Source organism: Hylobates moloch, unplaced genomic scaffold, assembly GCF_009828535.3.
Source record: "Hylobates moloch isolate HMO894 unplaced genomic scaffold, HMol_V3 SCAFFOLD_4, whole genome shotgun sequence".
NCBI classification, from domain to species: domain Eukaryota; kingdom Metazoa; phylum Chordata; class Mammalia; order Primates; family Hylobatidae; genus Hylobates; species Hylobates moloch.
The window spans coordinates 138,330,064-138,354,440 of record NW_026652279.1 but is presented as its reverse complement, the minus strand read 5'-3'; the positions used below and the strand labels follow the sequence as shown (position 1 = coordinate 138,354,440).

General features: G+C 35.5%; 1 protein-coding gene across 1 annotated transcript in view; it reads left to right on the top strand.

The window, feature by feature from the left end:
- Positions 1-24,377, top strand: part of MYCBP2 (MYC binding protein 2) — a 288,978-nt gene that overhangs the window by 140,468 nt on the left and 124,133 nt on the right. The window contains exons 30-43 of the mRNA XM_032151244.2: positions 1,105-1,135; positions 1,498-1,690; positions 2,191-2,465; positions 5,646-5,867; positions 7,272-7,463; positions 10,001-10,207; positions 11,355-11,486; positions 13,531-13,709; positions 16,376-16,518; positions 18,284-18,384; positions 19,066-19,284; positions 21,432-21,657; positions 22,594-22,712; positions 23,446-23,533. Coding sequence (XP_032007135.1) covers positions 1,105-1,135; positions 1,498-1,690; positions 2,191-2,465; positions 5,646-5,867; positions 7,272-7,463; positions 10,001-10,207; positions 11,355-11,486; positions 13,531-13,709; positions 16,376-16,518; positions 18,284-18,384; positions 19,066-19,284; positions 21,432-21,657; positions 22,594-22,712; positions 23,446-23,533 — 2,327 coding nt within the window. The remainder of the gene's footprint in view (positions 1-1,104; positions 1,136-1,497; positions 1,691-2,190; positions 2,466-5,645; positions 5,868-7,271; positions 7,464-10,000; positions 10,208-11,354; positions 11,487-13,530; positions 13,710-16,375; positions 16,519-18,283; positions 18,385-19,065; positions 19,285-21,431; positions 21,658-22,593; positions 22,713-23,445; positions 23,534-24,377) is intronic.

Here is a 24,377-nt window from a genome sequence, read left to right as displayed (position 1 = left end):
TTATTCTAATTTATTCAACCTGATATCTATCAAAGAACCATTTTGATTCTCATTTTTTACTATTTCATCTTGCTTCATGAGCATCTATACACATGTATCTTTAAATACTTGTGTACTTATGTGCATACTTCTACTGGAAATATGCCCATTTAAATTGTGGTATATCCTCTCAAAGTTGACCTTCCAAAAGAGCCATGGCAGTTTGTAGAGCTTGTGCTTTGAATAAAAGACTATGAGAACTTTGGCTTCTTGGTAACTTTTCATCCTATTAGTATTAAGTTCAGTTTGGTATCTTTTGATTCAAATAAGGATCTTTGACTCTGTTTTGCTTTCTTTAGTGATCTCATTTTTCTGTGCTTGGTAACACCTTTGTATTTATGTCTAAGTGGTTTTGTGGCCATTAGGTAATTGTAGACTTTATATACAAAACTTATTCAGTCATTTCTTTAAAAGGTAAACTATAGGGCTGAGCACATTGGCTCACGCCTATAATCCCAGCACTTTTGGAGGCCGAGGCAGGAGGATTGCTTGAGCTCAAGAGTTCAAGACCAGCCAGGGCAATATAGTGAAACTCCCATCTAAAAAAACTTAAAAATTAGCTGGGCATGGTGGTGCGTACCTGTAGTCCCAGCTGCTCGGGAGGCTGAGGTGTTGAGAGGATAGCTTGGGTCCAGGAGGTTGAGGTTGCAGTGACCCATGATCACATCATTGCATTCCAGTCTGGGTGATAGAGGAAGACTCTATCTCAAAAAAAAAAATTGAATCTATAAACTCGCTTTCAGGAGCTCAGGGATTTGGTGGGAATGGGGCAGTAAGTGCTCTGCTTTGAGATTCAGGTGGTATCTGTCATCATGTAACCGTGATAAAACCAGAAGACTAGAACTGCAAAGAAAATCTACCATCTTAAACTCATGTGCTAGAATTTTAAGTAATCAAAATAGGAATTTTTTAGTATTTTCTAGTCAATTTTTATCTTCTATTAATGTATTTAGCAAAAATTGGCTCTAGTTTGTATTGCAAATTTTAATATATAGACATAAAATAAGTTATTTGATACTGTCATTGATATCTAACACTAAAACGCTATTTTATTTTTTACTACAGTGACTGTAAAAAGCTTTATTTTTTCTTTCAAGTAAACATGCATTGTTTTATAAGTGTTTTTCATTTTTCCCTTGTTTATATGATAAGCTAGATAGCTTGGTAGCAGGAACACTGAAAAATTTATTTTTAAATAGGTAAATATTGAAGAATGTTGTTTTTATAAATGCTTAACTACTTTACCTTTTTTGTAACAAACTTCAAAGTTACCGTTAAGGGTAATTTAATAAATGAACTTTTAAAGTGTCTTGGGCTCAGTAAAAAAACTCAATTAAAAAACTCAGTAAAAAAATTTGAGAGGAAGTTTTGAAGTTGTCTACCATTGCCTTTCCATTTGATTCAGTTTATGGTATCATTTGAATTAATTGTTATCTGTTTTTTCATATTCTGGATTAGGAATGTTTTGAGTCATTGTTGAGTATTCTTCACTGGAGCTGGACCACCTTAGTCTTAGGAGTTGAAGAACTTAGAGGATTAAAAGGATTCCAGTTCACAGCTACACTTCTAGATTTAGAGAGACTGCGTTTTGTGGGTACCTGTTGTCTGAGGTTATTGCGTGTCTATACCTGTGAAATTTACCCAGTGTCAGGTATGATCCATTTTTTTTAAATGATTGTAGGGAGAAAATATTAGAGACATTGCGAAGATTTACTTTGAGATAACTGAGAGTTTTTGACCCCCAGCTGTGTTTAAGCTGCTTCTAAAATGAGGGGAGAAAGTCAGCTTGCTATGATGCTTATGTATTTGCTTATAAAGAATAAAATAGATTACATGTCATTTTGATACAAAAAGTAATAGTGGGCCAAAGTTAAATAATCTGTTAAAGTTTAATTTTAAACAAATGCTGTCAAATAGAAATATTTTGAATAAGCAATTTGGACTTAAATGCTGAAACTAGGTTTTTATTCCCCCTCCCATTTAGATTAAAAAAATAATTTGGTACTACACTTAATCTCTAAGTTGTTTCATTTCTAAGATATTAGTACTTGTGATACTTAGCTGTATAGGGAATTACTGAATTATATTGATTGTTTTCATGCATATTTAATATTTTGCTTAATTACCAATCTGCTCTTTTCCCCCTCAAAGCTACAGGAAAAGCAGTTGTAGAAGAAACTAGCAAATTAGCAGAGTGTATTGGAAAAACCAGAACTTTGTTAAGAAAAATTTTATCAGAAGGAGTTGATCACTGCATGGTGAAATTGGATAATGATCCTCAAGGATATCTCAGTCAGCCCTTGAGTCTCCTAGAAGCTGTCCTTCAGGAATGTCATAATACTTTCACTGCCTGCTTTCATTCTTTCTACCCAACTCCTGCCTTACAGTGGGCTTGCCTTTGTGATCTGCTGAATTGTTTGGATCAGGTAATTTAAGTTTGTAAAATGTCAGTTGAAAATCTGATATATTGCTTAATACTCTTCAAGAAAATAAATTGCAGTTGCCCTATCTTCTTAACTTGTGTAAAAGATAAATTAGGAAATATTTGGTGTACATGACTTATATAAGCAAAGTTTAAAATTTTTTAAATCTGCTTCATCATCTTTTAGTTACAAAATTGGTAGGCACATTGTGCAGTTGCTGATTGGTTTTTGAATTGGAGTGAGTGATTCTGAGAGAGGGGGAGAGGAAAAGAACCATAGTGACCAGGGGAGAGCAGGGATAGCACCAGGAGGCCCCCGCCACCCTCATCTGTAAGAACAGGAAGGAGAGAGACCTGAGAGAACAGGCATACTAGCATTGTTCATTCATTCATGAGGAAGCCACAACCTTTGTAAACCTTTATGCACCAAGTCACAGAGTTTCACAACACCTGAGGCAAAACACTGACAGAACTACAGGGAGAAATATTCACATTGACAGCTGGGGACTTTAACACTCCTCTTTCAGTAATTAATAGAGGAACTAGGCCAAAAAAAATCAGCGATGCAGATTTGAACAGTACTGTCAACCACCTTGATCTGACATTTATAAAACAAGATACGAAACTGCAAAATACATATTCTTTTCAAGTACACATGATTTTTAAAAGAAATGTTTGGGACCGTTCACTAAGGTGGATCATATGCTAGACCATAAAATAAGTCTTAATAAATTTCAAAAGATTAAATGTGAGAGAATATATTTTCAGACCACAATAGAATTAAAGTAAAAATCAATAGCAGAGGATATCAAGAAAAAGCACCAAACATTTGGAAAATGACAGCACTTCTAAGTAAGCAGTTGATCAAAGAAGTAGTTATAAAGGAAATTTTAAAATGTTTCACATAGAAAGATAAAAATATAATATCAAAATTTGTGGGATTTAGCTAAAGCATTGCTTAAAGGAGATCTTTATACCCTTAAATGCTTATATGAAGAAGAAAGGTTTAGAATCAGTGACCTAAGCTGCTATGTTAAGAATCTAGAAGGAAAAGCAAATCTAACCCAAAGTTAGAAGGAAGGAAGGAAATAATAAAGATTAAGAGCAGAAATCAATGAAACAGAAAGTAGAGAAAATTAACACAGCTAAAAGTTGGTTTTTTGAAGAAAAAAAGTTGGTAAACTCCTAGCAAACCTGGTTGAGAGAGAAGAGAGAAAGAAAAAACATGAAATACCATAATCAGAAATAGGGGTTCGCTGGGCACGGTGGCTCATGCCTGTAATCCCAGCACTTTGGGAGGCTGAGATGGGTGGATCAGTTGAGGTCAGGAGTTTGAGACCAGCCTGACCAACGTGGCAAAACCCAGTCTCTACCAAAAATACAAAAATCAGCCAGGCATGGTGGTGCACAGCTGTAATCTCAGCTACTCGGGACACTGAGGCACGAGAATTGCTTGAAGGCAGGAGGTGAAGGTTGCATTGAGGCAAGATTGTGCCACTGCACTCCAGCCTGGGTGACAGAGTGATACACCATCTCAAAAAAAAAAAAAAAAAAAGGAAGAAAGAAATAGGGAATATCACTATAAACAACTTTATACTGGTGAATTTTTCAACCTTAGAGGAAGTTGACAAATTCCTTGAAAAATATAATTTTATCAAAACTAACACATTAAGAAATAGAAAAATCTGAATTGCCTCATATCCATTTAAAAATTATCAAAAACTTTCCCACAAAGAAAATTTCAAATCCAAATATTGTCATTTATGAATTCTGTTAAACATTTAAGAAAGAAATAATGTCAACCTTTTACATACTCTTTTGGAAAATATAGGAGGCAACACTTCCCAACTAATTTTATGAGGTTGGCTTTATCCTATACCAAAACCTAACTAAGATACTACAAGGAAAAATTACAGATGAATATCACTGAGAAACATAGATGCTCTTAAAAGTATTATCAAACCAAATTGAACATGTAAACAATATATCATGACCAAGTGGGATTTATCTTAGAAATGCTTAGTTAAATAATTGAAAATTGATGTAATTTACCATGTTAACTGAAAAAACAAGGCAAATTGATGATTTCCTCAATAGCTACAGGAGCAGTGGTTGATGAAACTAGCAGTTACTCAATGATGAAAACCTCTCAGGAAAGTAGGATATAAGGAAACTCCTAAATCTGATAAAAAGATATTTACAAAAAAATCTTCACTAACAACATCCCATTTACTGGTGAAATATGAATATGCCCCTAAGTTTGGAAACAAGACACATGGTATCTACACTCACCACTTATATTCAGCAGTGCACTGGAAGTCCTAGGCCTCCCCACCCTCCTTCGTGAAAAATTCATTGTCATCACTAATGCATCCCAGGCAACTTTGCATCCATGTAGCAGAGTAGTATATTTTACCACTCAATTTCCAGGGGCAAGATTATTGCCTGGACTAGTGCACAGCTTAATTACTCTCTCACTCTGAACCTTCCCAGTCTGATATGGTTCTTTTCTTCTTTGCTACAGAACAGGCTAGATTTAGCAAATGTTGGTTTAACATATGGAATGTTACTCTGCTTTTATGCTTATCTTTGTAATACAGATGTTTGAAGAACTAGGTAATGTGTACACAATTTTGTGAATTAAGATATCCTGTGTTGGTTTTAATGCTTTGTCGTAAAATTTTATAAGTATGCTACTAATTTTTCTTGATAAATTATGGAATGTGATAATGTAATTTTGTGACCTTAGTGAAATGTGCTTGTAATAGCACAGATTTATAATTTGCATCATTTATTATTTGAGAAAAATAGTCTCAGTCCTTATTGAAAATACCTTAGATGCATTCTAATTGGGGCCTTTTTGGCATCTCCCTTTGAAACAGTGCTAGAGAGTACTGTGATTGTGAGGATATGAAAATATAAAAATGCTCATTTACTAGAGGACAGGGGCCTGATTTTTCTTGACCAGACTTAATTTTTCATCTTCATTGAATAGTAACTTAAACAATTGTTTTTTAATGTATAGATGTAGTATTATTCTATAACAAGACAATTTAAATGACCGAGTGACAGAAAAATTTGGGTATAATTTAAAAGATGGTTTACCTTTTATATATTCAGAAACTTAGATTATACTGATGCTATATTTTTTGGTGGGGGGTGGGCATATTTTTGTCTTTAAAAGGATATCCAAGAAGCAAACTTCAAGACATCAAGTAGCCGACTCCTTGCAGCTGTTATGTCAGCTCTGTGTCACACGTCTGTTAAGCTGACTTCCATCTTCCCGATTGCGTATGATGGAGAAGTATTACTACGATCAATTGTTAAACAAGTTAGTACAGAGAACGACTCAACACTAGTTCATCGTTTTCCCCTTTTGGTGGCACATATGGAAAAACTCAGCCAGGTAGGTCTGTCTCTGAAATCTCTTTTATACAGAGGCAATAAAACTGTAAATGGTTTTTTTATTGCCTCTTTTATACAGAGGCAATAAAACTGTAAACACACCAAGCTAAGCGTGTTTAGCTTGGTGCTTATTCTTCTCTATTTTTAGGTATATTTACAAAATGATTATTTAATGAATGACATTTGTTCTTTGAAATAATATTTTTGAAAAATGTTCATATTTACCTATAAAATGAAGTTTTTTTGCTCTAACAGTTTAATCACTCACCTTTAAAAAAATTTGAGAGTTATACAATGAATACCTACATATTTGTTTTTCCTAAACCATTTGAAGGTAAGTTGCAGATACTTTACATTCTAATATATTTTAGATTTCTAAGATAGAATGATAAGAAAATAAAGGATTTTTAAAATATCTACTTAATAACACTTTGGTATATTAAAATAAGCACTGTAAATAACAGGTATAGGAAACGTTCACATAAATCATTTTCATGCTGGAAATCAGCTAAATTAATCATCTTTTCCCTTTTTTCTGAAAAATAAAGTATTTTTCCTTTATTGAGACTCTGACTTCTTGAAATTTTTCTACCGGTAGGGGTTGGAATTTTCTTATCTCCACTTAGGAAAACAAATACAGTAGAAATGATAAAACTACGTAGGAATCATATGTGTGTACAAAAAGAATTTTGTTAAAAAATTGATTTACACCGACTAGAGTTGCATTACAGCTAAATACACTAGAATTTATTATCTCAGATTAAGATCTTGTCCTATAGAAGAAGCTTTTTATTTTTGTTTTTTAAGATGAGCTCATTCTGTCACCCAGTCTACAGTGCAGTTGCGCCATCGCAGTTTACTGCAACTTCAACCTCCTGGACTCAAACGATCTTCCCACCTCAGCCTCCCAAGTAGCTGGGGCTGTAGGCACATACCACCACACCCGGCTAACTTTTTAAAAAAACATTTTGTAGAGACAAGGTCTTACTGTGTTGCCCAAGCTGGTCTCAAACTCCTGGCCTCAAGTGATCCTCCCATCTCAGCCTCCCAAAGTGCTGGTATTGCTGACGCCACGCCCAGCCAAAAAAGCTTTTTAAATGAAAAGAATAGTTTTCTGTCTGTCATGTAGGATTGTAAATTGAAAGTTAAATAAGAGAATAAAATAGGACTCAAAGCTAATAAAAACATTTTGTAAATGTGTGGTACTTTGATACACAGAGACAGGTAATTCAAAAAAGAACTTCTAAGTGAAAAGTGGCTCCACATATAACCAGAAAGATTTGTAGAAATTGACTCTGATTCAAGTCTGAATTTTAAGAGTATCAGAAAGACAAGGTTTTCAAATTGAGTACTCCTATGAAGGAAAATAAAACAATACCTTAGAACTTTTTCTTATGTATCATAGAGTGAAGAGAATATCTCAGGGATGACAAGCTTCCGTGAAGTTCTGGAGAAAATGTTGGTCATTGTTGTGCTACCAGTGAGGAACAGCCTGAGGAGAGAAAACGAACTCTTCTCCTCCCACCTCGTCTCTAACACCTGTGGATTACTGGCCAGCATTGTCAGTGAACTGACAGCTTCAGCCCTGGGATCTGAGGTAACACATTATATTTTGACACTGGATAAAAAGCACATGTGTAAGGAAGGGATCCAGTTCATGCAGCCATAAAAAATGATGAGTTCATGTCCTTTGTAGGGACATGGATGAAACTGGAAAACATCATTCTCAGTAAACTATCACAAGGACAAAACACCAAACACCGCATGTTCTCACTCATAGGTGGGAATTGAACAATGAGAACTCATGGACACAGGATGGGGAACATCACACTCCAGGGACTGTTGTGGGGTGAGGGGAGGGGGGAGGGACAGCATTAGGAGATATACCTAATGCTAAATGATGAGTTAATGGGTGCAGCAAGCCAACATGGCACATGGTTACATATGTAACAAACCTGCACATTGTGCACATGTACCCTAAAACCTAAAGTATAATAATAAATTTAAAAAAAAAAAAGCACATGTGTAAGTTTTTTACACAGTTTCTTTTTTCAACTATTTTGGCTTTGTGGAAGCTAATTTCAGATTGGATTAGCAACCCCAATGCATTGTTTTTCTTTTTTGCCTTTCTCTCTACCTCCTACTTGCTCTGATTTGTTACTTCTCTCTCACCAGTTTACCCAGCATCCACAGGAATATAAAGTATACATTTTCCTCATAGAGCAGGTTGTCATCTGCCCCATTGCACAAGCCCACCACCATGCCCCGTGAAAACCAAAGATAGTTCTCACTGCTGGGAGATGAGTAACGTTGCTGAAGTCAGGCCCTACTCATAGTGCACACATAGTGTGGGAAAGGTAATGAGGTTTAGACTGCAGCTCTGCCCACTCAACTGACCCTAGAGAAATACATATTTAAAATTGGAATAATAATTTTTATTTCACCTCTATCACAGGTTTTTTGAAATTGTAGTAAAATATACATAATATAAAATTTGCCATTCTAATCATTTTTATGTGTACAGTTCAGTGGCATTAAATGCATTCACTTTGTTGTACTTAGTTGTACATTATCACAAAATTTTCAAAGTATCAAATACTATGTTTGAGAAAATCACTTTGAAAGTGCCTTTACATTTTGTAAAGTAACATTATTTTATTCCATTTCACTGCCTTACTCTTTCTTATAACTTAACTGAATGTTTTGACTGAATTTGGGGAGTGTTTCTGTTTTTTCCTCCTAAAAAACGGACAGTAGATTGGTTTGGAAAATCATGTCCTAATGTGAAATAACTTACATCATTCAAATGAATGTTTAATAATCAGCATATATTCAGTGGCCCTAGCTCCCAAGTTCTTGTCAAGGAACTTCTTTTCTCTATTTTACTTTTATAATTCCTAATCTTTGCTTTTTCTTTTAAATTTATTTTAACACCTATTCTGAATTAACCCATCCAATATGTACACATTATTGATTCATTGTGACAGTTTAGCCTTTAGAATTTCATTGTATGAAATTCATACATAAGAAATTCGCATACATACGGTTCATCGCATACACTTGAGCTAATTTTAGTCTCTCATCCTGGGAAGCACTTTCTAAGTTTCTTGGTTAACTTTGAGTTTGGCCTCGGAGACGATTAAAGCCCTTGTCAGAAATTTTTTAATTTTTTACATTTACTCATTTAGTCTATAATACCTTCTTTTGGTAGTATACTCTGCAGGATGCAGGAAAGTCTATAATGCGTAGATCCCCTTCCAAAGTTTACTGAAGAGTTCTGCCCTTTAAACTTACCTTTCCAATGAAAAGGAATACCAAAAGTTACAGGTGCCTGGTATACAACTTTGAGAGTTCCCACAGGTCCTGGCTTAGTTTGCAATTTTTGTTAGAATCATAAACTTCCATTTTTTTATCTATTTAGTCTCCCAAAATTCTGTGGCCAACTTAGATTAGAAGTAGGCTTTGTAAATAAAAAGAGCGGTTTCAACCCAAAATAAGTTCTCTAATCCTCTCCAGTGAAAGTCTGTAATTAGTATGGTTGCACGTGTGTGTGTACGCATTCAAATACTGAATGCTATTACAAAAATATCACTGTATGTATTCGTAGTATTCAATCTTAGGGTATAGACCATTTTCTTCAAATGAAGTCTTACTTGCAAATTCACAGGTGAGAGGAGAGAGGACATAGTCTGGTTGAAGAGGGGAACCATAAATTTACCTCTTCCTTGCACACCTATCTCTGCAGAATTTCTAGAGCTCTGTGTTGCATAGTTTGAAAACTGTTGATCTATAGAATTTCGATGAAATTTTTCGCATCTCTTTTCAAAGTCTGATGATTTATTCATACATTATGACTGATAAGACAAGCTTGTACTTCTGACATTATAAATTAAGTGGAAAGTATAGTTTCATATGGCTAAAGGAAGAAAATATTGTCAAGTGACATTGATTTGTGAATTTAGAATGATAAAATCTGGTTTTATTGTGAGTTAATCTCTCAGTAGAACATATCTTTAGGAATGTTTAATATCCACTTATTAAATAAAGGTTATTTTATTAGACTTCTTAGAAACCTTTGGATGGTTTTGTTAAAGGTGTACAAACTACTGATACAATTGCTTTTATTGTTCACAGGTTGATGGACTTAATTCTCTTCACTCTGTAAAAGCTAGTGCTAACCGATTTACAAAAACGAGTCAGGGCAGAAGTTGGAACACTGGGAACGGGTCCCCTGATGCAATCTGTTTTTCAGTAGACAAACCTGGAATAGTTGTGGTTGGTTTCTCTGTCTATGGAGGAGGTGGAATTCATGAATATGAATTAGAGGTGTTGGTTGATGATGTAAGTATCACCCTTTTAGCATTTATCCTGATTAGTGGGTTGTGTATCAGGATTTACCATTGTCATAGTATGATGGGTCCATACCTTCAGGGGTTTATTAGATCAATCACTGATGAATGACACTAAAGAAATTGAAAAAGACTGGCCACAATGGCTCACACCTGTAATCTCAGCTCTTTGAGAGGCTGAGGCAGTTGGATGACTTCAGCACAGGAGTTCAAGACCAGCCTGGGCAATATGGCAAAACCCCATCTCTACGAAAAATACAAGTATTAGCTGAGTGTGTTGGCGCACTCCTGTAATCCCAGCAACTCTGGAGGCTGGGGTGGGAGGATCACTTGAGCCCAGGAGGTTGAGGCTGCAGTGAGCCATAATCATGCCACTGCACTCAAACCTGGGCAGCAGAGTGAGACCCTGTCTCAAAAAAAAAAAAAAAAAGAAAAGAAAAGAAATTGAAAAATAATGATTTTATCTGATTGCTTGTGTTCCATCTTTCCACCTTGGGTCACTACTGCTTCATATTTTTTGTACTTTCAGAAAGAGAAAGATTTAAAGTGGAATTAAAGACTAAAAAGTATTTAGCTAAGTTCCTGATGACAAGTCTTGAGTAGTTTTTTTTTTTTTATATTGTCATTTTTCAAGAAACACAATGTTCAGATGGACTATGTCATAGAGTACTAATGGGTGATTCTTAGTGAAGACAGTATTTGTTGACTGATTCAGCTATATCTTTCTGTATTCTCTAAAATTACTTAAAGTACCTGAGTTTTATTAAAATGGGACAGAAAGGGGTAGCATGTAAATCATTGCCTATTAAATAGCAACTCTATCTCTATCTCTAACTTGATTCCTTTCACTAGTTAATTTGAACGTATTCCCTACTTCATTAGGCTTTATAAATGTGAAGAAGTAGAAATAGTTTAAGTCATCAGATGAGAAAAGCTTATTTATGTTGTAGTCTTCTCAAGAAATCACATAAAAATGTCTACAGTACCCCCAACTTCTTCTTTCGTATGTATGGGAAAATACTAATGGCTAATTTTATATTCAAGAAAATAAATTTTAAAAATAATAATTATAAATCAAAATTGTTCATACAATAAAATTAAGAGTCTGGTGGAATTTTTGTGTTTCATTTTTTTTTTAGAGTGAACATGCAGGAGATTCAACTCATTCCCACAGATGGACATCTCTGGAATTAGTGAAAGGAACTTACACAACAGATGACTCACCCAGTGATATAGCTGAAATCAGACTTGACAAAGTGGTTCCTTTAAAGGTAGTTTCAACTGACTGTTTCTGTTGTGAATAAGAGATATTATTATGTAGTTAAAATAGTGAAGAGTATTCCATGAATTTTGTTTGTTAGATATAGCTATTTGTAAGTTATCCTTTATATGGTACTTCAGATATTTATGGAGTACCTACTATGTACCTGATGTTGTACCACATTATATTATATTTTTGCATAACGTTTCTTAAAGTCTGGAGTGGTAGGAAGTTTTGTAGTCAAACAGACTTAGCTTTGGATACCTGCTGTTCCACATACTAACTTTAAGACACTGGCAGGTCATTATTTAACCACTTTGAGACTTATCTGTAGATTGGGAAGAATAATACCTGCATTGTAGTATTATTGAGATTAAATAATGGAAATAAAACACCTGCCTCAGTGTCTAGCACAGTATGAAAAATAAATATTAGCTCTTGTCTTTTCTTCTCTTATTGTGCCCTAACTCATTTAAAAAAGCAAGTGTTTTTTATGTTTTGTTTTGTTTTGCTTTTGTTCCTTTATTTAGTATTATTATTATTATTATTATTATTATTATTTTTAAGATGGAGTCTCACTCTGTCGCCCAGGCTGGAGTGCAGTGGCGTAATCTTGGCTCACTGCAATCTCCGCCTCCCGGGCTTAAATGATTCTCCTGCATCAGCCTCCCGAGTAGCTGGGATTACAGCCATGTGCCACTATGCCCAGCTAATTTTGTATTTTTAGTAGAGAGGGGTTTCACTGTGTTGACCAGGCTGGTCTCGAGCTCCTGCCCTCAAGTGATCCACCCTGCTTGGCCTCCCAAAGTTCTGGGATTATAGGCATGAGCCACTGCGCCCAGCCTATTTTCTAACAATATTTGGCAAAATAGAGAAATTTTACCGCATCAAAGTAATTATAAATGTTAAAATAAAATTAAAGTATTTCTGAATTCAACTGAAATTTCATTATAGAGCAAAATTTTGGTTAAGATCGGTACACGAGAGATTTCATCAGGAAGAATTTAGATACTGAAAAACCAAAAAGCTTTTATTGTGAAATTTATATCATGGGTCATAAAGCATTAGTTTCTATAGCTCACATTTTCAAAGTACAGTGCATTATATTTTGGACAGCTTTTTTCCTATGGATTTTTTTTTCTCATGTCTGTTTGCCTATATATTTCTATCTCTGAGTTTTTCTTAAAAATATAATAGACTCACCATTATTTTTTTCTCACATCTAAAATTATTTTAAAAGTTAAACTAGTCAAGGAAAAGTATCAGTTTATGCAATTAAAATCTCTTATTGCCGGGCACAATAGCTCACACCTGTAATTCCAGTACTTTTGAGACACCAGGGAGGGAGGATAACTTGAGCTTGGGAGTTTGAGGCCAGGCTGGGCAATATAGTCAGACCTTATCTCTACAGAAACACCTTAAAAAATTAGCTCAGTGTGATGGAATGCACCAGTGGGAGGATTGCCTGAGCCCAGGAAGAGGAGGCCACATTGAACCAAGATTGCACCACTGCACTCCAGGCTGGGTGACAGAGCAAGATCCTGTCTCAGAAAAAAAAAATATATATATATATATTTTTTTTTTATTTTATATTATATATTTTATATATATTATATATATATATAATATATATATATAATAATGGCTAATATTCTAGCAGTAAAATTAAGAGCAGGCACTAGTTACATTGGTTGTGTTCAGACCTAGTTCCATCACTTACTAGCTGCGTGACTTTGAACAAGTTACTTAACTTCTCTGAACCTCAGATTCCTCATCTGTAAAATAGGGATAGTAATCATACTTACCTCATGAGGTCATTTTAAGGATTAATTAAATTCCGTAAAGTACTTAGGACAGTTGCTTTTATGCAACAGGTGTTCAGTAAATGTTAGCCGTCATCATGTTTGATTCATTAAAAACTTATTTAATTATATCATCTGTAAATATGACAAAGAATTTCAGTATATTTGCCTGTTTTATTGCTAGAGTTCTTTTTGTATATCCACTGTACATTGTGAATAAAAGTAAACATCTTTTACATCTTTATAATGAAGGAAAATGTTAAATATGCTGTGCGCTTGAGGAACTATGGAAGTCGTACAGCCAATGGAGATGGAGGAATGACCACAGTTCAGTGCCCTGATGGTGTGACGTTCACATTCAGTACATGCAGCTTGAGCAGTAACGGCACAAACCAAACCAGAGGACAGATCCCACAGATACTCTACTATAGGTGGGTGAATATATAGAGATAAGGGAAATACTTTACAGTGGTAGAACATACACAGTCTACTACCAGGTAAAATTGCTAACTGGATAATTATAATTAAATTGTACAGTGTGTCTTCTTAGCACATACTTGTACAAATTCATATAAAGAAATCTCATTTTAATATATAAATTCAATGTTTGCTACAAAAGTTAATGCTTTAAAATATTTTTGCTGTTATTTCTTCAATAGAAATGTTTGTGCACTGGGCATATGTGCTGTTGCTGTCACTCTATAATTTCTGGTCTGCAATTTCAAATTTAAAGGGTATTCATTTCTTTTTATAAAATACCTCAAACTAATGGTCAGATAGACTGTACTCAGATAGTGGTGTTGCCTTGATCCTTTTATCTAGTCACAGAATATTTTGATGTCTGTGAATCTTGGACCTGCCCCCTGGGGCCCTAGAATATATTATAGTGTGTTTCTTACAATGTTTTTAACAAAAACCATTCCTTATGTAAATCTTGGAAAATAAAGAATGATAACAACCCTTGGGTTAAAAAAATCTTTTAAATACACATTTCTCACTGAGTCTGAATTTTTCTTGTAGCGGCAAAGCTGGCGTCTTAGGTAGTTATGAGTACCATTTACCACATTTGTCCTCAGCCTGACTTGGCATTAAATCACTGAATTTCCATGTCACTTTCAGAGGCTTGCTGCTTCCTCTCTTTCCTTCATAAAGAGTCTAGGGATGGTACCTAGGTAGATAGTATAAAATAATTTCTCTAGATGCAGATTTTCTGCTTCCTCTTTCCGTGAGAAATAGAATGGAAATAGCAGGCAGTAAATAGCTATGTAGTTCAGTGTTGCTGCTGAAATACAAAAGCTGTCTAGTCTTTTGCCCCAGTCAAGAAAAACTTTGTTACATAAGCACTGCAATAAATAGTACGTTATTCTCTTTCTTAAACTATGGATTAAAAACTCTGTTATGTGTAAGAGTTACATGTTTCAGAAAGCTAGAGAGCCACTAACAGCATCTGCCATCCAAACTTTATATTGTATACAAAATACAGTGTTTTGAGTATTTTCATGTTTTCTATTAAGCTTCAAATACCCTTAGCTTTACATTTTTTAAAAATGAAAAATATTAAAGTCCTTTAGTTTTAAATACCATCCTGCTCTGATAGCTCCCAAGTTTACATCCCTAGCCTTCATGACCTCTGAGCCCTGGACTCCAGGTCTCTCTTCTGACATCTTCATTTGGATGACACTAGTGGAGATGGTGTTAGTTACTGTGTGCCAGGCCATGCTTTGAGTGTGTTACCTGTTATCTCGGCTTGTCCTCACAGTAACCCCAGGAGGTAGGTACTTTTCTTATCCCTATTTCACAGATGATGGAACTGAGACGCTGAATTGTCCAGAGTCACATGACTCTGGTAAGTTATGCTACTGCGACTTGTAGGCAGGAAGTCAGATTTCAGGTGATACACCCTTAACCAGTATGCTGCACTTTCTCTCTAAGGATGTTCACTATAGTTGGCTAGTAGACATCTGAGGGTTCATGTGGCGAGAATATTCATCTCCCTTCCACAGTTACAGCCAGACACCTTGGAGTCATTTTTGACTTCTCTTTCCCTCGTACTTTACACCTAGTTCATCAAGAAGTCCTGTCAGCTGTACTTCTAAAATGTCCTAAATGTGACCTTTTGTTCTACTTCCATGTTTAATAGTCTAGACCAAGCCACTGCAACCTCTACCTGCTAACTGTAATAAGCCTCTAAACTAGTCTCCCTCCTTTCACTATTGGTCTCCTACAATCAGTTCTCCACAGCACAGCCAGAGTGATCTGATAAAAATATAAATCATACCAAGTTCTACCCTTGCTCCAAACCCAGCTTCCCATTCTCATACCAGTATAAAATGTAAAGTCATTATGTGGCCTACAAACCTTACACAATTTGACTCTTGTTTCCCTTCCCACCATCACCCTTCACTCTTTCTCCTGTTCTTCCAGCCATACATGGCTTCATTCTGTTCCTTTAATTCACCAGTGTGTTCCTTTGGCCCTGACAGTTTTCCTTCAGCTCTTCTCATGGGTCTTTAAAAAAAAAAAAAAAAATTCAGGTCAGCTGGACACAGCAGCTCACTCCTATAATCCCAGCACTTTGGGAGGCCAAGATGGGTGGATCACAAGGTCAGGAGTTCGAGACCAGCCTGGCCAACATGGTGAAACCCCATCTCTACTAAAAACAGAAAAATTAGCTGGGCGTGGTGGTGCATGCCTATAATCCCAGCTATTTGGGAGGCTGAAGGAGGAGAATCGCTTGAACTTGGGAGGTGGAGGTTGCAGTTAGCCGAGATCATGCCACTGCACTCCAGCCTGGGTGACAGAGCAAGACTCTGTCTCAAGTAAGTAAATAATTTAATTAATTCAGGTCTTTGTTAAATATGAGTTCCTTGGAGAACTGATCTTATTTAAAATAACACCCTTCACTTTATGCCCTATGCTGCTTTATTTTTCTTCAAAGCCCTTATAATTCTCTATAATTATATAGTTACATGTTTACTTTTTTAACTTTTAAAAAGCTATAAATTAAATGAGGATCTCAGATCTAGATATGATTTCTGGCATTGGATCATGTTTTACTTACCATTGTAAAATAATCTCATGTTTGCTCATGCTACAGGAGTGAATTTGATGGAGATTTACAATCCCAACTTCTGAGTAAAGCCAATGAAGAAGACAAAAACTGTAGCAGAGCATTGTCTGTTGTAAGCACTGTCGTTCGAGCCTCTAAGGACCTCCTGCACAGAGCTCTTGCTGTGGATGGTAAGATTTTTTCTTTCTCAATAGTCATATTTTAGATTCTTTATTCACTAAATTTTTGCATAGAATTATTGAAGAGGAACCTTCTATTATATAATTTTATAGAATCTAAGTGTTATAGATCCACGCATGCATTAATTTTGGATAAGTCGCCCTCTCCATACTGCAATGCAGAATTATTTGAATGCTCAAAAGGAGTTATATATTCTTATTTTCTTAGTTAATTTAGTAAAAGAAAAATTGTATTTGAATTAAACTGGGTCTTTATTCTTCTTTTAGTAGTCAAAAAAGCTTTTTCTTCCTCTCTGTTCTGTTTCCAGTAATGTATCGCTATCCACCCCAAACTCTGGGGAACCCTAGTCGTCTCCTCAGAGGCACTTGTCTAAATTCAGCTCTATGAGTTTTTCCACTGGAATCTCTCTAGTTTGTATTCTCCTCTCTTTCACTTCTTCTCCTGCTGTCATTTAGACTGCCATGGTGCAAGTACATGTCATTTTTTAATATAGGGTTAATATCCCAATAATCTCACTGCTACCTTTCCCCCGTTCTCCATCTAGTTGTTTAGTTATTCTTCACACTGGCAGCAGGGTTATCATTATGAAAACATGGTTATGGCTGGGCATGGTGGCTCATGCCTGTAATCCCAGCACTTTGGGAGGCCGAGGCAGAAAGATCACAAGGTCAGGAGTTTGAGACTAGCCTGAGCAACTTGGTGAAACCCCATCTCCACTAAAATACAAAAATTAGCCAGGCGTGGTGGTGGGCGCCTGTAATCCTAGCTACTCAGAAGGCAGGAGAATTGCTTGAACCCAGGAGGCGGAGGCTGCAGTGAGCCGAGATCGTGCCACTGCACTCCAGCTTGGGTGACAGAGTGAGACTCCATCTCAAAAAAAAAAAAAAAAAATTGTTACCTCCACCTCCTTATTGTATAACATTAATTCCTAAACCTAGTTTAACATCAGAACCACCTGGAAAGCTTGCTGAAAGTAAAGACTATTAGGTTTATCCCTAGGGCCTGAAGCTAGGCTAAAAAACTATTTTTTAAATAAGTGTACACCCTGTTTTGATGTAACAGCAGACCTAGGAATCAGTATTTGGGAGAATAATTGTCCTATAAAATAAAGGTCTTCACAGTATAGGCTCACCTTATCTTTCCAGCACCATGTTCACGGATAACTGACTAAAATGTTAATCAGCAAAGTGCTTTTCTTGGAAAAACAGAAAGCGATGTAGCTTGATAACACTAAATGTTTTTGGAGTGCTGAATATGTGTAGGTGTTGTTCTAAGTGTTTTATATATATTACCTCTTTTAATCTTCCCAACATCCAAATGAGAGGAATACTGTTGTGATCCTAAGTTACAGAGTAAGTAATTTGCCTAATGTCACTGATACAGCCATGTTTGGTGCCAGAATGGTAATTTAAAATAAAGGCTCCATTACCCTAGGTTCTGATTCCAGCTCTATTATTTTACAGGTACATGTACTTATGTGTTAAGTATTTTGGGTAAGATACTTAAACACTATGTGCTGTGGTTTTCCTTTCTAAAAATTGGGGATAATAAAAGTATCTCATTATAAGTATTAGCTGAGATAAGGCCTGTATTCTCAAAAGCCTTTAGAATAGTACCAGGCCCTTGACAAGCACTCAATTAGTGTCAACTATAGTTTCGCTCAAAAGGACAGAATATAGATTTAGTATAGCATGTATGCAGTACAATGAAATTACCTTCTAACTATAGTTTTAATGCCTTTTATGCCTTTTTTAGCTGATGACATTCCAGAACTGCTGAGTTCTTCCAGTCTGTTTTCCATGCTGCTCCCCCTTATTATAGCCTACATAGGACCAGTAGCTGCCGCTATTCCCAAGGTGTGTAATTTAATTCTATAACTTTGAATGATTTTTTTTTTAAATACCTTATTTTTTACAAAAAGACTTAGTGTCTTGTCTTTACAAAAACTTGCATCTTTGAGGCATCTGGGATATAGGTAACAAGCAGAGATAGATCTGCTAATTATTAAACTTCTCTGTTCTTCTTAGTATTGTTTACTGGATTGCTGTGCTTATTTGTTGGCTTTACATTTGAAGAATTTGTGAATGGGAAATAGATTTTAGAAATTTTAGAAATATGATATATAAGGAAAGATTATGTTAACCGAGGTTTTTCAAATTTATGAGGTTGATGCCAAATGGTCTTCATTAATAACAATAGCAATGTTAAAGGATAAGAGTGTTTTAAAATAGTGACATACTCAAGAGATGGAAGAAATGATAAACTATTGATTCTTTGGCATAATTAAGTAAAACCTGATTTACTTCAGATCATGAAAAAACAAAAGTGTTTAAAAATATAGATTTAGATATTGTCATGTAACATCTAAGATAAATCTTTTTTTAATCAATTGAAAGATTTCTCTTTGAACAAAAACTTAACTAGTAGAAAATTTAGATGGAAATTGTTATTAGAGTAACCAACAATTATTGTAATTCAAAATTTTAGAACCACTTTCATGTGTATCTCATTTAACCATATTTCTATATGTGTACTAGGTGGCTGTAGAAGTCTTTGGCCTTGTCCAACAATTGCTTCCGTCAGTTGCCATTTTGAATCAGAAGTATGCACCCCCTGCCTTCAACCCTAATCAGTCGACAGATAGCACCACAGGAAACCAGCCTGAACAGGGCCTCTCTGCTTGTACAACCTCCAATCACTATGCTGTCATAGAAAGTGAGCACCCATATAAACCTGCCTGTGTGATGCATTACAAGGTAGGCACTGGTTCTTAGTGTGATTCGAATGTAAAACTTGGCATGAGGTTCTCTGATGATATCTTAAAGAATGCCTGGCCTGTATTTACAAGTGTAGCTTCTTTTATAGTATTTACATATAGAGAATCAGCAGGTGGTTAGGCACTGTTGGATATATAAAATAATTTAAGATGGAATTTTTATCTCAAAGATGATAAAATTTTATTGGTTTATGAAAGTTGTTTTTAAATCTTCCTACTAGTGTGTTATATAATGCTAAACTTCATGCTGTGATTTGCAATAGTAGTAGATATAACAATTTTAAATTGTATTTTTGGAACTAACATTATTTGTACCACAGCCTGAGCTCTGAAAATTTACAACCCCAATGTAAGATTTAAAGTAGTCTATACATAATGTTAAAAAACTATGTGTAAAATGTTTATAAATTTAATGTTATTAGAGAGTATTCAAAATCCATATTCTTTGTTTTTTCATTATATCATGCAAATTAAGGAAGAGAAGGATAAATTTATATTTTGTGTGCTTGTAAAATATTCCACTTTTCATGGTAGAAACTATTAAGCATATAGAAGTAAACAAGCTAGTACAATGCACTTGTTTATCCATCATCCCAGATTCAGCAGTTTCAACTCTTAGTCAGACCTGTCTTATTTATTCCCAACCTACTTCCTAATCACCTATATTGTTTTAAAGCACATTTATGATATTGATTGATACAATGTCTCCAAAATATAAAGACCCTTAAAAATAACCATAGTATTATCACGCTGAAGAAAACAATTCAGTGTCTTCAAACGTCATGTAAATTTTTAATAATTTGAGTTAGAATCCATATAAAATCCATACGTTGTGATTAGTATGTCTCTTAAGTCCCCTTTAATCGTAAGTCCCTTTAAATCTGTAAGTCTCCCTCTGTCTCTCTCTCTTTTTGTTCCCTTGAGTTCTATTTGTTGAAGAAACTGGATCCTATGTATTTGTTAGATGGGAGCCTCTTCAGCTTACCTGCTGGGTCTTTCAGACACCCCTCTTGCAGTCATTCCTAGCTTCCTTGCTTTCTGGTAGGATAAGATGTTCCAGGCTCCCTTTATATGTTTGATGCCTCAGACTTGGAACTAACCATTTTTTCAAAGTGTCCTTATTTCTGTTATACATACACACACATGTTATATTTATGTATGTACATAAATGTATATATGTTTACATATAGATTTATGTGTATATGTAGTTTTTTAAAGATAAAATACCTCATGAGTTTATACTGTTGATACTAATTCAAATAAGGACCACAGACACACCTCAGTCTCCTTTTTCTTATATCTAAAATTCCTATTAGTGACACTGGCAATATCAGAATTAGAAAATAATTAAATTATTTCATTTGGGGGGTGAGTGTGGGGGTGTGTGTGTGTGTGTGTGTGTGTGTTGTCTTTGAAGTATATCCCATCTAAATGTATGTCAAATTACTGTGTTTAAAGTAAGTTGGAATGCTCCCTCTCTGTGTGATTATGCGTTCATTGGATATACACTTAGAGAGTCGTTTATTTTATTTTAGATTTTAGGAATTGCTTTTTAAATTTGGATTTTGTTTTATAATTATTTACGTAATTACATAGCTTGAAGTCAAATTTATGAGACAAATCTAGCTTTTTTTTTTTTTTTTTTGAGACAGAGTCTTGCTCTGTCACCCAGGCTGGAGTGCAGTGGCGCCATCTCGGCTCACTGCAAGCTCCGCCTCCCAGGTTCATGCCATTCTCCTGCCTCAGCCTCCCGAGTAGCTGGGACTACAGGTGGCCGCCACCACGCCCGGCTAATTTTTTTGTATTTTTAGTAGAGACAGGGTTTCACTGTGTTAGCCAGGATGGTCTCGATCTCCTGACCACGTGATCCGCCCGCCTCGGCTTCCCAAAGTGCTGGGATTACAGGCTTGAGCCACTGCGCCCGGCCCACAAATCTAGCTTTTATCTCTGTCCTCTTCACTCTGTTCCTCCTTCTCTGTCATAGGTAACATTTTGTTCTATTTTAATTTTGTAGTTTATCCTGTTGTGTCATTTAATGAAAGCATAGACACACACACACATACAGATGGAGATGTGTAGTTTGTGTGTATATATCTGTATTCATGTCGCCTTGCCTGTTGACCTCAGGTGACATTCCCAGAATGTGTGAGGTGGATGACAATCGAATTTGACCCTCAGTGTGGTACTGCACAGTCAGAAGATGTCCTTCGTTTGTTGATTCCTGTCAGAACTGTTCAGAATTCAGGATATGGACCAAAATTGACATCCGTTCATGAAAATCTTAATTCATGGATAGAATTAAAGAAATTTTCAGGATCCTCTGGGTGGCCTACTATGGTTTTGGTGTTACCAGGTAAGTTTTTTTTTCTTCTGTTTTATGTGGTAAAATAAGTGCATTTATGTATATTTAGTAAGGGTGTATCATTGAAAATGTTTATCTAATTTTTAGAGAAATTTATTAAAGACCTACTGTGTGTCTGGATTGCATTCAAGGAATAAATAAGGTACCCTGGGCAAGGGGCACAGCCTGATCCAAGTTTTGGAGAAGACAATATTTTAAGGATTTTGTGAAAAAAAGATTAGCTTGAGCAAAGCAGAGTGTTAACGTTGAGGAGTAGCTAGCTGTCTGTGTAGTTGGGTCCAAATTATAGAAAACAATGGATTAGATCTTGTATTTTCCCAGGAAGTGCTAAATTTTCGGAACTTAACTAAGGACTGAAGTTCTTCCTTGTAAGAGAATTTGTAAAACACTTTCTTGTGTGAAGAGAAACTATGTTTTAAAACTTATGGTTTGTTTCGTTCTTAACCAGTTAACCAGGACTACTCTTGTGATCCTTCAAACTAATAGGCAATTTCAATTCAGAAACAACTTCTTTCCACTCTGACCTGCCTATTTGTTTGTTTGTTTGGGAAAAGATAAGAAAAAACCACACGCCAGGGTAGAGGATTGCCCACTTTGAAAAATAAAAAGGCTAACCTCAGTATTTGACAAATAATTGAAAAATGATTGCCCATGTAACTTAAGTACTTTATTAAGCAGGGGAGTTTGATTATGAAAAAAAGTAACAATTCATTTGCGATAGACCTGTTGTTTCTAGTGTTATTTTTGGTACAATTTCCTCAAGTAGATATAGGAACCCTCCCCGCCACAAGTCTATTTAAGTTATGTAGTATATGATTTCTGTTTTTACCTATCTTGTGATAAAAGAGAAAGTCCATTGGATAAAAGTCAGGGAAATTTTTATAAAATTGTTTTAGAGTTTGAACTCAATTCTGGCATTTTTATTAGGAAATGAGGCCCTTTTTTCATTGGAGACTGCATCAGATTATGTGAAAGATGACAAAGCTTCTTTCTATGGTTTTAAGTGTTTTGCAATTGGATATGAATTTAGCCCTGGACCTGATGAGGTAAGAATGAATTATCTTTTCATTCTTTTAAGGAAGATTGTGTTTCTAAGGGCTAGTGAGTTGTGCTTCTGACTGACTGAAATTGTACTGTTGCCTCTATTCGAAAAGTCGGGGCCAGGTGCAGTGGCTCACACCTGTAATTGCAGCACTTTGAGAGGTGAGAGAATCCCTTGAGGCAGTTTGAGACCAGCCTAGGCAATATATCGAAATCCTTTCTCTACAAAAAAAAATAAAAAGAAATTAATTTTAACCTAGGGGTGTGCAATTCTAAATATTTTGTAGTTTATGTGCAGTGGTCTGTTTTGCTACTTTTAATACATGAAGAGGATGGAGTTTGTGCAACATGACCCAGCCTTTGAAGTATCGTTATACCTGCCCTGAACCTGCTCAGTTGGCTATACCTTTCTGAGTAAGCGGTAGAACCTGTTTTCAAAAAGGGACTATCATCTTGTCTAAGTGTTGTAAATCATACAATAAAATAAAACCAAGGACAAAGTGGACCAAAGTCATGAATGAACAGTTACTTGAACAATGAACCTTTAAACATGAACCTTATAACCAGCCTGAGCCACAACATTGAGTACTGAATCTCATCTACTCTCAATTTAACCATTAGCTTCATGTGCTTCCTTCTGATTTCAAAAGTAATGCTTGAATTCAAATCACATTTTGTTGATAATCCGTATTATCATTCAGACATTTTTAAAGCAGCAAATTTTGTGCAATTCCATAGGGAGTTATCCAGTTGGAAAAAGAATTAGCCAATCTTGGTGGGGTTTGTGCAGCAGCTCTGATGAAGAAGGACCTAGCACTTCCTATTGGTAAGTGTGGCCAATACTGGATGTTTTTTGATAGGGTTTTGTTTTGTTTGTATTTTAAGAGTAGAATGTATATATTATAAAAGGTCTGAAAATAGATTTGCAAAATGAATTTTGTAATCTCATATATTCATGAGCAATAACTGCTGCATGTACTGGTAATTTGAGTTTGTTTAGAGACTGAAGGGTATCCTCTGGCCTTTTTTAATTTACACATGCACATGGACACCCTTTTTATGCATATACATGCTTTGAGCTAGGCAGTGGGCATAGTGTGTATATTCAGCCAAGCACTGAATATATAGTATTAAACCAAAAGTTCTAGATATTTCTTAAATGTTCTAGTGGAAATATCAAGTAGACAACTGAATATTCATTGTCTAGATCAGAGGACAGGTTGATAGAAATGTAATTGAATATGATTGTTATTTAAAGACATGGGACTGTATGAAAGATATTCTAGAGAATGTAGATAAGAAAGAGAAGATAGCTTAGGATTAAAGCTGTGACTTACCAAAATTTCAAAGATGCACGGAACAGGAAGAGGAGGCTGCAAATGAGACTGTGAAGGAACAGTCAGTGAAGTGGGAGAAAAACCAGGAGAGGGGATGTTCCTGGGATTTTTGCATGCTCTGAGAAGTGAATTAAAATCTATCATTGGACTTGAAGACTTGTTGGTTGCTTGTATATGCAATAAGAAATATGTTAGTAAAATGAGAGAACTGTAAGCACTTTCAGAGTAGAGAGGGAAAATGGAAAGTAAGGAAGGGGGGTCCATTTGAATATAGATAGCTCTTTAGAAGAGTTTTTCATTGAAGCAGAACAGAGATGAGGCAGTGGCAGACAT